Source organism: Entelurus aequoreus, linkage group LG11 (assembly GCF_033978785.1).
Source record: "Entelurus aequoreus isolate RoL-2023_Sb linkage group LG11, RoL_Eaeq_v1.1, whole genome shotgun sequence".
Classification (NCBI taxonomy): domain Eukaryota; kingdom Metazoa; phylum Chordata; class Actinopteri; order Syngnathiformes; family Syngnathidae; genus Entelurus; species Entelurus aequoreus.
The window spans coordinates 66966931-66983268 of NC_084741.1; the positions used below are offsets into that span (position 1 = coordinate 66966931).

The 16338-nt window shown below is 40.4% G+C and overlaps 1 protein-coding gene across 2 annotated transcripts in view; it reads left to right on the plus strand.

Moving 5' to 3' along the window:
- The first annotated feature begins 3430 nt into the window (after positions 1-3430).
- The window catches only part of mdc1 (mediator of DNA damage checkpoint 1), a 36867-nt gene continuing 23959 nt past the window's right edge, over positions 3431-16338 (plus strand). Inside the window, exons 1-5 of one of the 2 annotated variants that reach the window (XM_062063863.1) lie at positions 3431-3473; positions 3908-4056; positions 4162-4704; positions 4821-4899; positions 12796-13583. In XM_062063863.1, coding sequence (XP_061919847.1) covers positions 3930-4056; positions 4162-4704; positions 4821-4899; positions 12796-13583 — 1537 coding nt within the window. In that variant the 5' untranslated portion in view covers positions 3431-3473; positions 3908-3929. The other variant, XM_062063864.1, reaches the window with a different exon arrangement.

Here is a 16338-nt window from a genome sequence, read left to right on the forward strand (position 1 = left end):
GATTTGCAAAAAATTTTTTTGGGACCAATTAGGTGAAGTTGCATAATCTCCCACGGCACACCAGACAATATCTCACGGCACACTAGTGTGCCGCGGCACAGTGGTTGAAAAATCACTGTTCTAAGTAATAAAGACATAATTTAGAGTTATTTGGTTAGGGTTAGGGTTAGAGGGTTAGGGTTATAATAAGGCCATGCCGAATAAGGCATTAATAAGTACTTAATGACTAGTTAAGAGCCAATATGTTACTAATTTGCATGTTAATAAGCAAATAATTAATGGTGAATATGTTCCCCATACTAAAGTGTTACCATGTTTTCTTACTGGTGCATAAAATGAACCGTGCATGAACATCACTTTGTTCAAACAACAAAACCAACACAGTGCATAAACTCACTACAAATTACACACCTGCAAACCAGTCAGCTGTTGCCGTATCCATAATACGCCGATAGGGAGAAGTTTGTATTTACACGATGAGTCAAGTGTGTTTTGACCTCCGCCGAACCCCTGAGGCCGACTCACCGAACCCCTGGGGTTCAATCGAACCCAGGTTGTTTTGGTTGATTTTGGCGGCGCCAGTGGACCAAAGCGGTAGTGTTTTCCCAGGAGGACGACCACATTTCCCATGAGGACCAGCGCATATAGCGTCAAACTGATGCAATAATACCACAATGATTCAGTATGACTAATCTTTCCACTGTAAGAACCTACATATTTTAATCAAACTTTATAGATGCAGTTTGCAGTCATCACATTGTGTTTTCTTCATACAGTTTTTGAGTTTGTTGCGTGGCTTGTCGTGTCAGTGTGGAACTGTGATCTATCAAGCTGGTCGCAATTTAATGTTACCCCGCAGATTTTCGATTGTTAACATTATCATTTTGATTTCAGCATCAAGTACTAGTTAAGCAGGAACAGAGCCAAAGCAGCATCGGTTGAAATGATCTCCTCGTCTTTGAGCTCACGCCAGCGAGTAAAAGCCTAGCTTGTCCCTTAATTCAGGTAGCCACCCTTCTTATTTTTTTTTGTCTCTTCAGACAAAACTTTTCGTTTCTTTGGTTGTTCTGCAGCTTCGGTCATGATAGCAGTAGTTGCATGTAGGCGTTCTTCTTCTTCTTTTAGTTTTCTGGCGGCACTTAGGCGTACGCTTTGACTTCCGTCTTTTTAACGAATGGAGAAAGGGGGTATGATGTATGCTGTAAAGCAAGTCATCACATTTGTAATTTTTTGTGGTAAAGGGTTCCTTCCAACCTCCTCAAAGTTGCTTAGTGCTATGTAAAGCGATACAGACCCTCTCAGGCTATGACAGAAGTGTCATTCAACTACAAACCCCGTTTCCATATGAGTTGGGAAATTGTGTTAGATGTAAATATAAACGGAATACAATGATTTGCAAATCATTTTCAACCCATATTCAATTGAATGCACTACAAAGACAAGATATTTGATGTTCAAACTCGTAAACTTTATTTTTTTTTTGCAAATAAAAATTAACTTAAAATTTCATGGCTGCAACATGTGCCAAAGTAGTTGGGAAAGGGCATGTTCACCACTGTGTTACATGGCCTTTCCTTGTAACAACACTCAGTAAACATTTGGGAACTGAGGAGACACATTTTTTAAGCTTCTCAGGTGGAATTCTTTCCCATTCTTGCTTGATGTACAGCTTAAGTTGTTCAACAGTCCGGGGGTCTCCATTGTGGTATTTTAGGCTTCATAATGCGCCATACATTTTCAATGGGAGACAGGTCTGGACTACAGGCAGGCCAGTCTAGTACCCGCACTCTTTTACTATGAAGCCACGTTGATGTAACTTCTGGCTTGGCATTGTCTTGCTGAAATAAGCAGGGGCGTCCATGGTAAAGTTGCTTGGATGGCAACATATGTTGCTCCAAAACCTGTATGTACCTTTCAGCATTAATGGTGCCTTCACAGATGTGTAAGTTACCCATGTCTTGGGCACTAATACACCCCCATACCATCACAGATGCTGGCTTTTCAACTTTGCGCCTATAACAATCCGGATGGTTCTTTTCCTCTTTGGTCCACAGTTTCCAAAAAGAATTTGAAATGTGGACTCGTCAAACCACAGAACACTTTTCCACTTTGTATCAGTCCATCATAGATGAGCTCAGGCCCAGCGAAGCCGACGGCGTTTCTGGGTGTTGTTGATAAACGGTTTTCGCCTTGCATAGGAGAGTTTTAACTTGCACTTACAGATGTAGCGGCCAACTGTAGTTACTGACAGTGGGTTTCTGAAGTATTCCTGAGCCCATGTGGTGATATCCTTTACACACTGATGTCGCTTGTTGATGCAGTACAGCCTGAGGGATGGAAGGTCACGGGTTTAGCTGCTTACGTGCAGTGATTTCTCCAGATTCTCTGAACCCTTTGTTGATATTACGGACCGTAGATGGTGAAATCCCTAAATTCCTTCCAATAGCTGATTGAGAAAGGTTTTTCTTAAACTGTTCAACAATTTGCTCATGCATTTGTTGACAAAGTGGTGACCCTTGCCCCATCCTTGTTTGTGAATGACTGAGCATTTCATGGAATCTATTTTATACCCAATCATGGCACCCACCTGTTCCCAATTTGCCTGTTCACCTGTGGGATGTTCCAAATAAGTGTTTGATGAGCATTCCTCAACTTTATCAGTATTTATTGCCACCTTTCCCAACCTCTTTGTTACGTGTTGCTGGCATCAAATTCTAAAGTTAATGATTATTTGCAAAAACGTTTATCAGTTTGAACATCAAGTATGTTGTCTTTGTAGCATATTCAACTGAATATGGGTTGAAAATGATTTGCAAATCATTGTATTCCGTTTATATTTACATCTAACACAATTTCCCAACTCATATGGAAACGGGGTTTGTAGTTGCAAGACATTGTATCATCCCAAAAGTTATGAAAACATTTTATGAAGGTTGAAAAGTTACTTGGTGCTGCTTTAACACGAGTGCATAGTTTCCTTTGACAGTTGAGGCACGCTGTTATTAAAATCCACTTTTTCTGCTTTGCAAGCACTAATGGTTAAAAAGCAAGTACACTATACTGAAGTATACTGGATTGATTGACAATTAGCAAACGTTTGTTTTAATTTTTTTTTTTTAAACTGAAAGTACACTTTACTAAACTTATTTTTTTGGGTAAAGATTGTGATTATACGTATTGGAATAATAGCAAAAGCAATATTTTTTCACTTTTGGGTTTAAAATGGTATTTTCCCTTTAAGACAGAGGTAAGTGGCGCGAAAAGTATTTGTGTCACAACTAGTTTTGGTCCAATCAGAGACTTCGGTAATTCACAGGAAGTCTAACCAGCAAATCAACCTTCAGCTCAGAATGATATACGGCTTTTCTGGCCAATCGCTTCTCTGTTCTCTTTTTGAAGGCGGGACCAAGCGTCAACCCGGAAAAGGGCTGTGAGTTGTTTATATTTTCATTGAAGTCTGAGGGGCATACGAGGTAAGTAGTGAAGTTGCTACGTCTACTTTTACACTATTTACTAACGTGAGGACGAAACTATCTTTTTGCTCTTTAATGCGTAACACTGCAAACTATTTAGCTGTCTAACCAACCGACAAAAACGCCCCATAGTCGAACTGAAGGCCTTGTATACATCTTAGAAGTCATGTGCTTTATCTAAACTAAATGATGTAGTCGTTTCAGTGACGTTTGCGTTACATTAACAAATATTTTCGTTAGTTTGTCTACGTATGTAGGCGCTACAACTCAAAATATTGGGTTGATGAGGCACTACACTACACCATGCTCAACAGCAGCTGTTTGTGGTTAAGCGCACAATAATGCTACGCTAACATTAACTGCATGTGGTCAGTCATGTTAAAACTGTGCAAAGAACTGAGGCTGTAAAATGAATCTTAAGTTTATTTTTGCAGACGTCCTGTATCTTGGCGAGGGATGGATGCTACTCAGGTCATCAACTACTCCATCCTAGAATCAGATGAGGAGGAAAAGAATGAAGAAGAGAAACCAAAACCATTAGCTAAGCTGTGCATATTAAAGAATGACCACATCCCTGAAAGAGGTAAGTGGCTGTGCATCTTAAATGACCACATTCTTGAAAAAATAAGTGTCAATCTTTATTTAAAACTTCATGATCAGTATCAACACAGCACTTCCTGTTTTACAGACTTCCCCCTTTTTATTGGAGATAACGTGCTCGGTCGGGACGCCGACACCTGTGCCCTGCCCTTGCCGGCGCCCTCTGTGTCGAAGCAGCATGCCACCATTTGCATCTCTGTCCACCGGAGACGAGGATCCTCCAGCAGAGCCGATACGGAGGCTTTGGTTTGGGATCTAGGCAGCATGAACGGCACACGCAAGGGCCGCTTGAAGTTGACCCCGAATGTTCGCTACGCCCTCAGCGAGGGTGATCGCCTGTTGGTGGCGGACATCCCGTGTCGGTATGTTGGCTGGGAGGCCCGAGAGACTCCTGAGAGCATGTTTCCAAATGCTTCCATAGAGAAGCGACTTAAGGTGGATGCCAGTGGAAGTACACAGGCTTCAGCTGTGGTGGCCCTTTTTGGTGAAGCACAGAACAGTCCGGCGCAGAACAGCTGTCTGTCCCTTGAGAAGACTCCAGTGCAACTGCAGGGAATGCTGGTCGCAGAGTCTGACTTGGACTCGGATGGAGAGAGTCAGGGGCACCGAGACGGCAGACGCAAGTCCCTCTGTAAGTATCATATGTAATTTTGCATAAAAGCGTCTGGCTTTTATAAACTCAACTTTTATAATTAATTGATTAGTAATTGTGTGCCCTATACAATTGTTTTCTTTGGACCCTTTCAGATTCAAATTCAGACTCTTCGAAACCCAGTGCCACCTGTTCAACCTTCATGAGTCCCACAAACAAAATAGTTCCTGAAAGGTATGTTTTGGGGTCCAACTGACTTATGCAGATGTGCTTAATATTGTCGTATTGCTCAACTGTAAAATGAGGTCACACTCGACGCTTAACCTTATAGCAGCTGTCATTTTTGTTTTTTTCTGTTTGCATTCTCAGGGTTTTTCTTAAAGGCCTACTGAAATGAAATTGTTTTATTTAAACAGGGATAGCAGATCCATTCTATGTGTCATACTTGATCATTTTGCGATATTGCCATATTTTTGCTGAAAGGATTTAGTAGAGAACATCGACGATAAAGTTCGCAACTTTTGGTCGCTGATAAAAAAAGCCTTGCCTGTACCGGAAGTAGCGTGACGTCGCAGGTTGAAAGGTTCCTCACATTTCCCCATTGTTTACACCAGCAGCGAGAGCGATTCGGACCGAGAAAGCGACGATTACCCCATTAATTTGAGCGAGGATGAAAGATTTGTGGATGAGGAACGTGAGAGTGAAGGACACTAGTGCAGTGCAGGACGTATCTTTTTTCGCTCTGACCGTAACTTAGGTACAAGGGCTCATTGGATTCCACACTTTCTCCTTTTTCTATTGTGGATCACAGATTTGTATTTTAAAGCACCTCGGATACTATATCCTCTTGAAAATGAGAGTCGAGAACGCGAAATGGACATTCACAGTGACTTTTATCTCCACGACAATACATCGGCGAAGCTCTTTAGCTACAGAGCTAACGTGATAGCATCGGGCTTAACTGCAGATAGAAACAAAAGAAATAAACCCCTGACTGGAAGGATAGACAGAAAATCAACAATACTATTAAACCATGGACCTGTAACTACACGATTAATGCTTTCCAGCCTGGCGAAGCTTAACAATGCTGTTGCTAACGACGCCATTGAAGCTAACTTAGCTACGGGACCTCACAGAGCTATGCTAAAAACATTAGCTATCCACCTACGCCAGCCAGCCCTCATCTGCTCATCAACACCCGTGCTCACCTGCGTTCCAGCGATCGACGGAGCGACGAAGGACTTCACCCGATCATCGATGCGGTCGGCGGCTAGCGTCGGACAGCGCGTCTGCTATCCAAGTCAAAGTCCTCCTGGTTGTGTTGCTGCAGCTAGCCGCTAATACACCGATCCCACCTACAGCTTTCTTCTTTGCAGTCTTCATTGTTCATTAAACAAATTGCAAAAGATTCACCAACACAGATGTCCAGAATACTGTGGAATTTTGCGATGAAAACAGAGCTTTTTGTATTGGATACAATGGTGTCCGAATACTTCCGTTTCAACGATTGACGTCACGCGCAAACGTCATCATACATAGACGTTTTCAACCAGTAGTTTCGCGGGAAATTTAAAATTGCACTTTATAAGTTAACCCGGCCGTATTGGCATGTGTTGCAATGTTAAGATTTCATCATTGATATATAAACTATCAGACTGCGTGGTCGGTAGTAGTGGGTTTCAGTAGGCCTTTAAAGGAGGACTCATGATGATTTTAATCTACATTTAAAACACTTCCTTGTTTTGTAGATAATATGTATTGAATATGCTTTGGTGTAAATTTTGCTCCAGTGACATGCAACGTTCCCTCTAAGGTGCGCACCTGCGCACTTTAGAGGGAATGTCGCGCAGAAAATCAAAAATCCCATCTGAACTCTAAACGAAATAAACACATTACAATTTATTGTGTATGATTTTGCAACATAACTCTGTGAGTGACAGGTGACAACAAGAGTGGCCCCAATGAATAAAACAATCTTTGTCAACACAAAGATTCAATTATTGTCTGTCGAGACACTTTACGGACAGGAATTCCATCAATCACTTTATTGAGCAAAAACCACACCAAAAACATGAGTAAAAAACTTTTATCTAGAAAAACTGGTTATTTTCTGCCATACAAACCAGGCTTAAACCAACTTTGTCATCCGTCATATCAACAGAAGCCGCTCGCTCTGTCTCACCTGCACCAACACACGCACTCATGGCACTTAGCCAGTGCTGCCTTTATGGCCACACAAAAAGTCGGACAACCTCAACGCCACACATTGTGTAAATGCTAGGTTGTAACACTCTGACTCCTCAATCAGATGTGTGCTTATTTTACTGACATTTATTAAGGATGTTAATATAAGGATATTATTCATGAAATGTTGTCACTAGATTTCATAAATGCTAATAAAAAGATGTATTTTACAGACAGAAAGTTACAGAAACTAAATGTAATCTCTGAAAGGGGTAACATTTCTTTTAAAGGCAGGACCCGCAGCCATACATACAATACTAGCACATAGGTCATGAAAAACATGTTTTTTTGTTATTGTCATTGTAAGGGGGCAAAATCACTTGTATCAGAAACTAATTTTAATAAAACATTTAAATTGTTATGATGTCAGGTTTGGGACAGGTGTGACGCTGGTGTGGCCACGGTGTGCACGTCTGATGTTGCTCACATGTGCTCCACTGAATGCTCAGAGAGTTTGTGCGTTTGCTCACACACATGAAAAATTAGAGGGAACATTGGTGACATGTATAACCCGTTTTTTGAGTATGTCTGCAAGATTTCCATTATCTGGGATGTTACCAGAATTCAATTTAATCCATGCGCCACCCTCTCCAAAAGTATCATAATTTATCTTTTAAAGATGTACACTATTTAAATACAAACCCCGCTTCCATGAGTTGGGAAATTGTGTTAAATGTAAATATAAACGGAATACAATGATTTGCAAATCCTTTTCAACCCATATTCAATTGAATGCACTACAAAGACAAGATATTGGATTTTCAAACTGCAACACGGGCCAAAGTAGTTGGGAAAGGGCATGTTCACCACTGTGTTACATGGCCTTTTCTTTTAACAACACTCAGTAAACGTTTGGGAGCTGAGGAGACACATTTTTTAAGCTTCTCAGGTGGAATTCTTTCCCATTCTTGCTTGATGTACAGCTTAAGTTGTTCAACAGTCCGGGGGTCTCCGTTGTGGTATTTTAGGCTTCATAATGCACCACACATTTTCAATGGGAGACAGGTCTGGACTACAGGCAGGCCAGTCTAGTACCCGCACTCTTTTACTATAAAGCCACGTTGATGTAACACGTGGCTTGGCATTGTCTTGCTGAAATAAGCAGGGGCGTCCATGGTAACGTTGCTTGGATGGCAACATATGTTGCTCCAAAACCTGTATGTACCTTTCAGCATTAATGGCGCCTTCACAGATGTGTAAGTTACCCATGTCTTGGGCACTAATACACCCCCATACCATCACAGATGCTGGCTTTTCAACTTTGCGCCTATAACAATCCGGATGGTTCTTTTCCTCTTTGGTCCGGAGGACACGACGTCCAGTTTCAAAAAACAATTTGAAACTTGGACTCGTCAGACCACAGAACACTTTTCCACTTTGTATCAGTCCATCTTAGATGAACTCAGGCCCAGCGAAGCCGACGGTGTTTCTGGGTGTTGTTTTCGCCTTGCATAGGAGAGTTTTAACTTGTACTTACAGATGTAGCGACCAACTGTAGTTACTGACAGTGGGTTTCTGAAGTGTTCCTGAGGCCATGTGGTGATATCCTTTACACACTGATGTCGCTTGTTGATGCAGTGCAGCCTGAGGGATCGAAAGTCACGGGCTTAGCTGCTTATGTGCAGTGATTTCTCCAGATTCTCTGAACCCTTTGATATTACAGACCGTATATGGTGAAATCCCTAAATTCCTTGCAATAGCTGGTTGAGAAAGGTTTTTCTTAAACTGTTCAACAATTTGCTCACGCATTTGTTGACAAAGTGGTGACCCTTGCCCCATCCTTGTTTGTGAATGACTGAGCATTTCATGGAATCTACTTTTATACCCAATCATGGCACCCACCTGTTCCCAATTTGCCTGTTCCCCTGTGGGATGTTCCAAATAAGTGTTTGATGAGCATTCCTCAACTTTATCAGTATTTATTGCCACCTTTCCCAACTTCTTTGTCACGTGTTGCTGGCATCAAATTCTAAAGTTAATGATTTGCAAAAAAAAAAAAATGTTTATCAGTTTGAACATCAAATATGTTGTCTTTGTAGCATATTCAACTGAACATGGGTTGAAAATGTTTTGCAAATCATTGTATTCCGTTTATATTTACATCTAACACAATTTCCCAACTCGTATGGAAACGGGGTTTGTATATCTTAAAGTCGTCACCATCATTTTCTTCCAAATGCTGTGGAAAATAAACTTCATGAACAAGATATAGATTCACTCGGTCACAACATTAGGTTCACCTGCACTCCTCAATCGATTTGGATCTGCATTTAAAAAAGCAGCATTCATGTCACTGCATATCGCACATTGGTGGTATTATGCGCATGCCAAGATTAAATGAAAATAATACTTTATTTTAACTTTTTCTTATAGCCTAAAGCAGGTGTCGGCCACCCAAGATGTTCAAAGAGCCATATTGAACCAAAATACAACAAACAAATCTGTCAGAAACAGCAAAAAATTACAAGCCTTATACAAGTCTTATAATGAAAGCAACACATGATGTAAGTGTCTATATTAGCTATATTACACTGCAAGCTCTTATCTGTGAAGAGTGTGTTGTATTTTAATTTGATGTTGTTCATGTTTGAGAATAGCTGCTTGCACAGGTATTTGTTGCTTGCAACAGCCACCTGCCTGACACCACGCCGCACTGAAAGAAACATGTTTGTTGCAGGCTGATGCAAATCCTCGTTGACAGAAATGTTTAAATTTTATATTTGTTCTACACATTTTTACATCACCGGAAAGCATTAGTCTTTCTGTGGCAGCAGTTATACATGTAAACCAGGGATGCCCACACTTTTTCAGGTGTGCTACTTATCAAATGACCAAGTTGATATGGTTTACCTCATATATACATATTACCTTATTCTGATGACTTCAATCAATCAATGTTTATTTATATAGCCCTAAATCACAAGTGTCTCAAAGGGCTGTACAAGCCACAAGGACATCCTCGGTACAGAGCCCACATACGGGCAACTTGCATTGCTTGTAATCAGACAGGATTCATAGTAGTTGCTGATAAGCTCCACAACTTCAAATTTACATTGTGGAGGTGAAACAAGTCCTCCTCTCTTTCCAACACCACATGAAAGTGGTTGTTTTTAACTTTTTATTTGTCCAGCTTCCATACTCGTTTTTATACCCTTTATAAGACACATTGGAGTAAACTCCTTAGCTGCTAGCTTGTATGCGCTATTTTTCTGAGACTTTTATTTTGTTAGCGCAAGCAGGATGGAGCAGCATTTTTATTGTGAAAACAGGGACTGTGCAGTCAGTCTTTACAGTTTTGAATGGAGAGAAATACTAAGTTCGCAGCAGCCAACGTCATCGCGCAAGATCCTCGTGTTGTGTATGTCAACCAAGTAACGAACGTGACGTCATAGTGAAGATCGACCGGTAGCTTGTGATTGATCTAATGGGCACCCCTGATGTAAACAAACTGCTGCATCACAGGCCACATAACTACGGTGCATTCATGGACCGCCGAAATTAATAGGACAACAGCGCTCACCCACACTAGTGAAGCATGAACGCAAACATATTACACAGTGGGCTTTCTAACAATTAGGAAGGTTTGTGTCATGGTTGTCCTACAGAAACCATATTAAAACAAACAATACATTCTCCCCCCCATCTTTTTCCATTGTCATACATTTTTGAAGAGGCTCCAAGGAGCCACTTAGGTGGCGCTGAGGAGCCGCATGCGGCACTAGAGCCGAGGGTTGCCGACCCCTGGCCTAAAGCAAAAGTAGAGGAGCTCCTCCTCCTCTGATTGATTGCTTTACTTTTAAACATGCAGACTTAAATCTACAAAGACATCCTGGATGAAAACCAACGCTTCCCATCCAATCTGATGGGAAACTGCCCAAAGATAGGTGTGCCAAGTTTGTAGTACACTATTAAAAAAGACTGGAGGGTGTCATTGCTGCCAAAGATGCGTCAAAGTATTGAGCAAACGCTGTGAATACTTATGTAGATGTGATTTTTATTTTTAATAAATTTGCAATTAAAAAAGAAAACAGATAGTCATTGTGGAGTATTGTATAATGTATAATAATTTAATTTTTGTTCTCAAAATTATACACATACCCCATAATGACAATGTGAAGCTTTTATTTTTTTAATTTGACAAATGTAGTAGAAAAAAAAAACTAAAAAATGTCATATATATAAATAATAACAGCTTTTACTCAATACTTTGTTGATTCACCTTTCGCACAAATTACAGCCTCAAGTCTTTTTGAATACGATGTAACAAGCTTCAGACACCAATCTCTGGGCAGTTTCACCCATTCCTCTTTGCAGCACCTCTCAAGCTCCATCAGGTTGGATGGGAACAATCAATTTTCATCCAGGATGTCTCTGTATATTTCTGCATTCATCTTTGCTAGACAAAGATGAATGCAGAAATCAGGCAGGTGACCAAGAACTCGATGGTCACTCTGTCAGAGCTACAGCATTCCTCTGTGGAGAGGAACCTTACAGCAATACAACCATCTCTTCAGCAATCAGGCCTGCATGGTTTAGTGGCCAGGCGGAAACCATTCCTTTGTAAAAGTTTGCCAAAATGTACTTGAAAGACTGTCAGACCATGAGAAACAACATTATCTGGTCTGATGAGACAATGATTGCCAGGCATCATGTTTGGAGGAAACCAGGCAGCGCTCATTACCATGCCAATACCATCCCGACAGTGAAGCAGGCTGTGGGGATGTTTTTCAGCGGCAGGAACTGGGAGACTAGTCAGGATACAGGGAAAGATAATTGCAGCAATGTAGACATTCTGGATGGATAGACACTTCCCATCCAACTTGATGGAGTTAAGAGGTGCTGCAAAGAGGAATGGGCGGAATGTGGCATCGTATTCAAAAATACTTGAGGCTGTAATTGCTGCCAAAGGTGCATCAACAAAGTATTGACGAAAGGCTGTGAAGACCTATGTACATGTGATTTTTTCAGTTTTTTATTTTTAATAAAAGTTGCAAAATTAAAAAAAAGCATTGTCATAATGTGGGATCAGAGCCGAGGATTTCGTTGTGGCATGTGCAGCCCTTTGAGACGTTTGTGATTAAGGGCTATACAAATAAACTTTGATTGATTGATAATGGGGTATTGTCTGTAGAATTTTGAGGACAAAAATATTTTAGTCCATTCTGGAATAAGGTTACAACATAAGTAAACATGTAAAAAGGGAAACCATGTGAATACAATCCGAGTGTACTGTATGGTTGATACTAAAGGGGTTAGATCTATATTTTTTATTATCAAAAAATCTCTAGTTGTTTTTGTTCTTGTTTACAAACTCAGGAAATAAGTATCTGGACACTGTTGGGTTTTAAAGGCAAAACCCAAGTGCTTATTAGATTTTAACAGAAGTGTAGGTAGAAACATAAAACAGATAGTAACCAGATATAACAGTAAATTATCAAGGAGATTAATAATAGTTTTAAGAAAATACAACCGGAAAAAATGACAAACTACAGTATGTTACCGCATACATCGGCAGCCAAATTTGGACTCTTTGTAACACGTTATCTATTATCATTTACATACTAAAACATACATTGTGATTTTTATCGTAATCACAGGAGGCTGCAACATATATTGTGATATAGATTCTAGTCAATATCGCCCATCCCTAGCCTGCCCTCCCCAAGTGCTTTCCAAGTTATTATGTTTGTTGTTTGGCCAAATTGGCCATCACACTCCCGTTGTTCAATGTATGCAGTTATTAACATAAAGCTGCAGCATACTACAAAATAGTAATGAAGTCTACACTAAAACAATAAATCAAATGGTGGGTTAAGGCTTTCCAGGATATTTAAACCTCCCTGTACATCTGCTCTATAATCCTTGTCTCTTCCATTGTCCTTGCAGTGAGGATGAAAGCCCCATCACACCGTCATCCTCTACCAGAAAGAAGCCTTGCAGATATGTCAGCTTCAGCGAAGAGGAGCCTGACATAAATGCTGGGCGACAGCAGTTTGAGAACAAAACCTCGCCTGCGACTGTAGACGACAGTGACGAAGGGGAAGGCGCCGTGGTAAATGGCCAGACACCAGGAGGAACGAGGCTTGAGGAGAAAAAACATGGTGCGCTGGATCAACACAGATTTATAAGAGAAGAAAGCTTGCCACGTGTGTCCAAAAGTAGTGCGATCCCTGATTTGAACATAGACAGTGATACAGATGTGGAGGACGCTGATGATGCCAGACCCCTACAAGGGACTGACTGGGATGTGTCACATGACGCCCCAAAAGTAGATTTAGCACCTCCAGTGCTGCCGGATGACTTCCAGCTTGACAGCGACACAGATGTGGACGAGGGTGCTGACACCAGCAGAGATAAAACCCTTTCCAGGCTAGACTTAAAGATGAGCGACTTGTCAGAGTCAGATGATGATCAGGGCTCTGCCTTTAATACACATCCTGATGTCAGAGGATCAAGCAACAATCATGGGCCTATAGCAGCCATTTCCACTGATATCACCATAGCAGCTGCTGAGTCTGATGTAGACACAGATGTCGATGAATCCAGTGTGCCCCCTGCTGGAGGTGGACAGGACAGCGATACAGACATGGAGGACCAAATCCCAAGTCTTCCGGCTATAAAAACACCAGAGTTGCATGCTGCATTACTGGAGAACTGCTCCACTCCTGTGCAAGGTAAACAATCTAAAGCCACTACATCAAGTGACATCCAATACAGCTGTTCTATTTTTTTTTAAAGTTAAAAATACTCACCTAATGCTGCCATGAACAATGTGTTTTTTATTGTGGTTTACTGCAGCATACAGAGAACAGATTTTAATATTTTGACTATAAGATATAGGCGACAAGTTAAACAACAACTCTCAAGTGCAGTTGTACACCACCAATAATAAGTCCCTTAAAAAAAAAATGTACACTGTTTGTAAGGTCAGACGAAAACTACTGACTCATACGCAAACTGAAGCAATTTTTCCCATAAAAAAAATGTAAATCCTATTAACCCGCTCAGACTCCCAAAGATATTAACACAAAACATTATTACAGAGAATAAGTACAGTTTTACATACAACTTTTTCCATTTCTGATTCGATACCAATATTGGAACCTTGATTGTTGGCTGTTACAGATATTATTCCGATATGATATTAGCAGGAATTATGGTACATATTTTTATTATTTCGTAGTGTGGAATGTGAATGTTCGATCAAGTGAAATTAGCCAGAGAACAATGGTGTAGGTATGAAAACACAACCTTATGGCATAAAAGTACATACTTTTATTATTTTGTAAAATGGAATAGAACATTAGTTTAAAGAGCACCTATTATGCAAAACCAACTTTTCTAACCTATTGGTACCTGTTTTGGTGTATTTGGGATTTGCAAAAGTCCTGAAAATGTGAAATCAAACCATGGAGGCATGACAGATATTTATAAAACAACCTTCCTTCATACTTCCTCCAAACGAGCCGTTTGCAACTTTCCCCAGTTGTGGCATTTTTCCCATTGGTAACGTCATCAGATATCTCTATATATGGTAAAGTTTTACCCGAAAAGCTTTGCGCAGGTCCGCCATTGTATTTCGACATAGTCAAGTTCATTCTTTTTCTCTGTCCTCTTGTTGTGAGGCAGACCTGCTTGTGCATGCACATACATCCTCTGCTGTTACCATCTCTAATACAAAGTAGCTTATAGTTTGAACTTATGTCTGTCAGTGGACTCGGTATGAAAGAAAAACTAAAACTAAAAATGCATTTGAAGTGGAGGTATGTAAATAAGATTGCCCACAAAATGGCGCATTGTGAAGAGACAGTCAGAAAGCAGCTTGAAGATGGTCTGTAAAACATAATCTTTGCAACATTTTGACCAAAGAACCACCATTACAAGGAAGTGTTTTAAATGTAAAGAAACCAAAACCAGTGAAGTTGGCACGTTGTGTAAATTAAATCATAAATACAGACAAAATACAATGATTTGCAAATCCTTTTCAACTTATATTCAATGGAATAGACTGCAAAGACAAGAAAACGTAATTTTTTGCAAATATTAGCTCATTTAGAATTTGATGCCTGCAACATGTTTCAAAAAAGCTGGCACAAGTGGCAAAAAGGACTGAGAAAGTTGAGGAATGCTCATCAAACACGTAATTGGAACATCCCACAGGTGAACACGGCTAATTGGGAACAGGTGGGTGCCATGATTTGGTATAAAAGCAGCGTCCATGAAATGCTCAGTCATTCACAAACAAGGATGGGGTGAGGGTCACCACTTTGTCAACAAATGCGTGAGCAAATTGTCGAACAGTTTAAGAACAACATTTCTCAACAAACTATTGCAAGACATTTAGGGATTTCACTATCTACGGTCCGTAATATCATCAAAAGTTTCAGAGAATCTGAAAAAAATCATTGCACGTAAGCGATGATATTATGGACCTTTGATCACTTAGGTGGTACTACATCAAAAAGCGACATCAGTGTGTAAAGGATATCACCACATGGGCTCAGGAACACTTCAGAAAACCACTGTCAGTAACTAGTTTGTCGCTACATCTGTAAGAGCAAGTTAAAACTACTATGCAAAGCGAAAGCCATTCATCAACAACACCCAGAAACGCCGCCGACTTCACTGGGTCCGAGCTCATCAAAGATGGACTAATGCAAAGTGGAAAAGTGATCTAAGGTCTGACGAGTCCACATTTCAAATTGTTTTTGGAAACTGTGGTCGTTGTGTCCTCTGGAACAATGAGGAAAAGAACCATCCACATTGTTCTAGGTGCAAAGTTCAAAAGCCAGCATCTGTGATGGTATGGGGGTGTATTAGTGCCCAAGACATGGGTAACTTACACATCTGTGAAGGCACCATTAATGCTGAAAGGTACATACAGGTTTTGGAACAACATATGTTGCCATCCAAGCAATGTTATCATGAACGCCCCTGTTTATTTCAGCAAGACAATGCCAAGCCACGTGTTGCAACAGTGTGGCTTCATAGTAAAAAAGTGCGGGTACTAGACTGGCCTGCCTGTAGTCCAGACCTGTCTCCCATTGAAAATGTGTGGTGCATTATGTGTAAAATATGACAACGGAGACCCCGGACTGTTGAACAACTTAAGCTGTACATCAAGCAAGAATGGGAAATAATTCTACTGAAAAGCTTCAAAAATTGTTCTCCTCAGTTCCCAAATGTTTACTAAGTGTTGTTAAAAGGAAAGGCCATGTAACACAATGGTAAAAATGCCCCCTGTGACAACTTTTTTTGCAATGTGTTGCTGCCATTAAATTATAAGTTAATGATTATTTGCAAAAAAAAATTTTTGTTTCTCAGTTCGAACATTAAATATCTTGTCTTTGCAGTCTATTCAATTAAATATAAGTTGGAAAGGATTAGCAAATCATTGTATTGTGTTTTTATTTACGAATTACACAATGT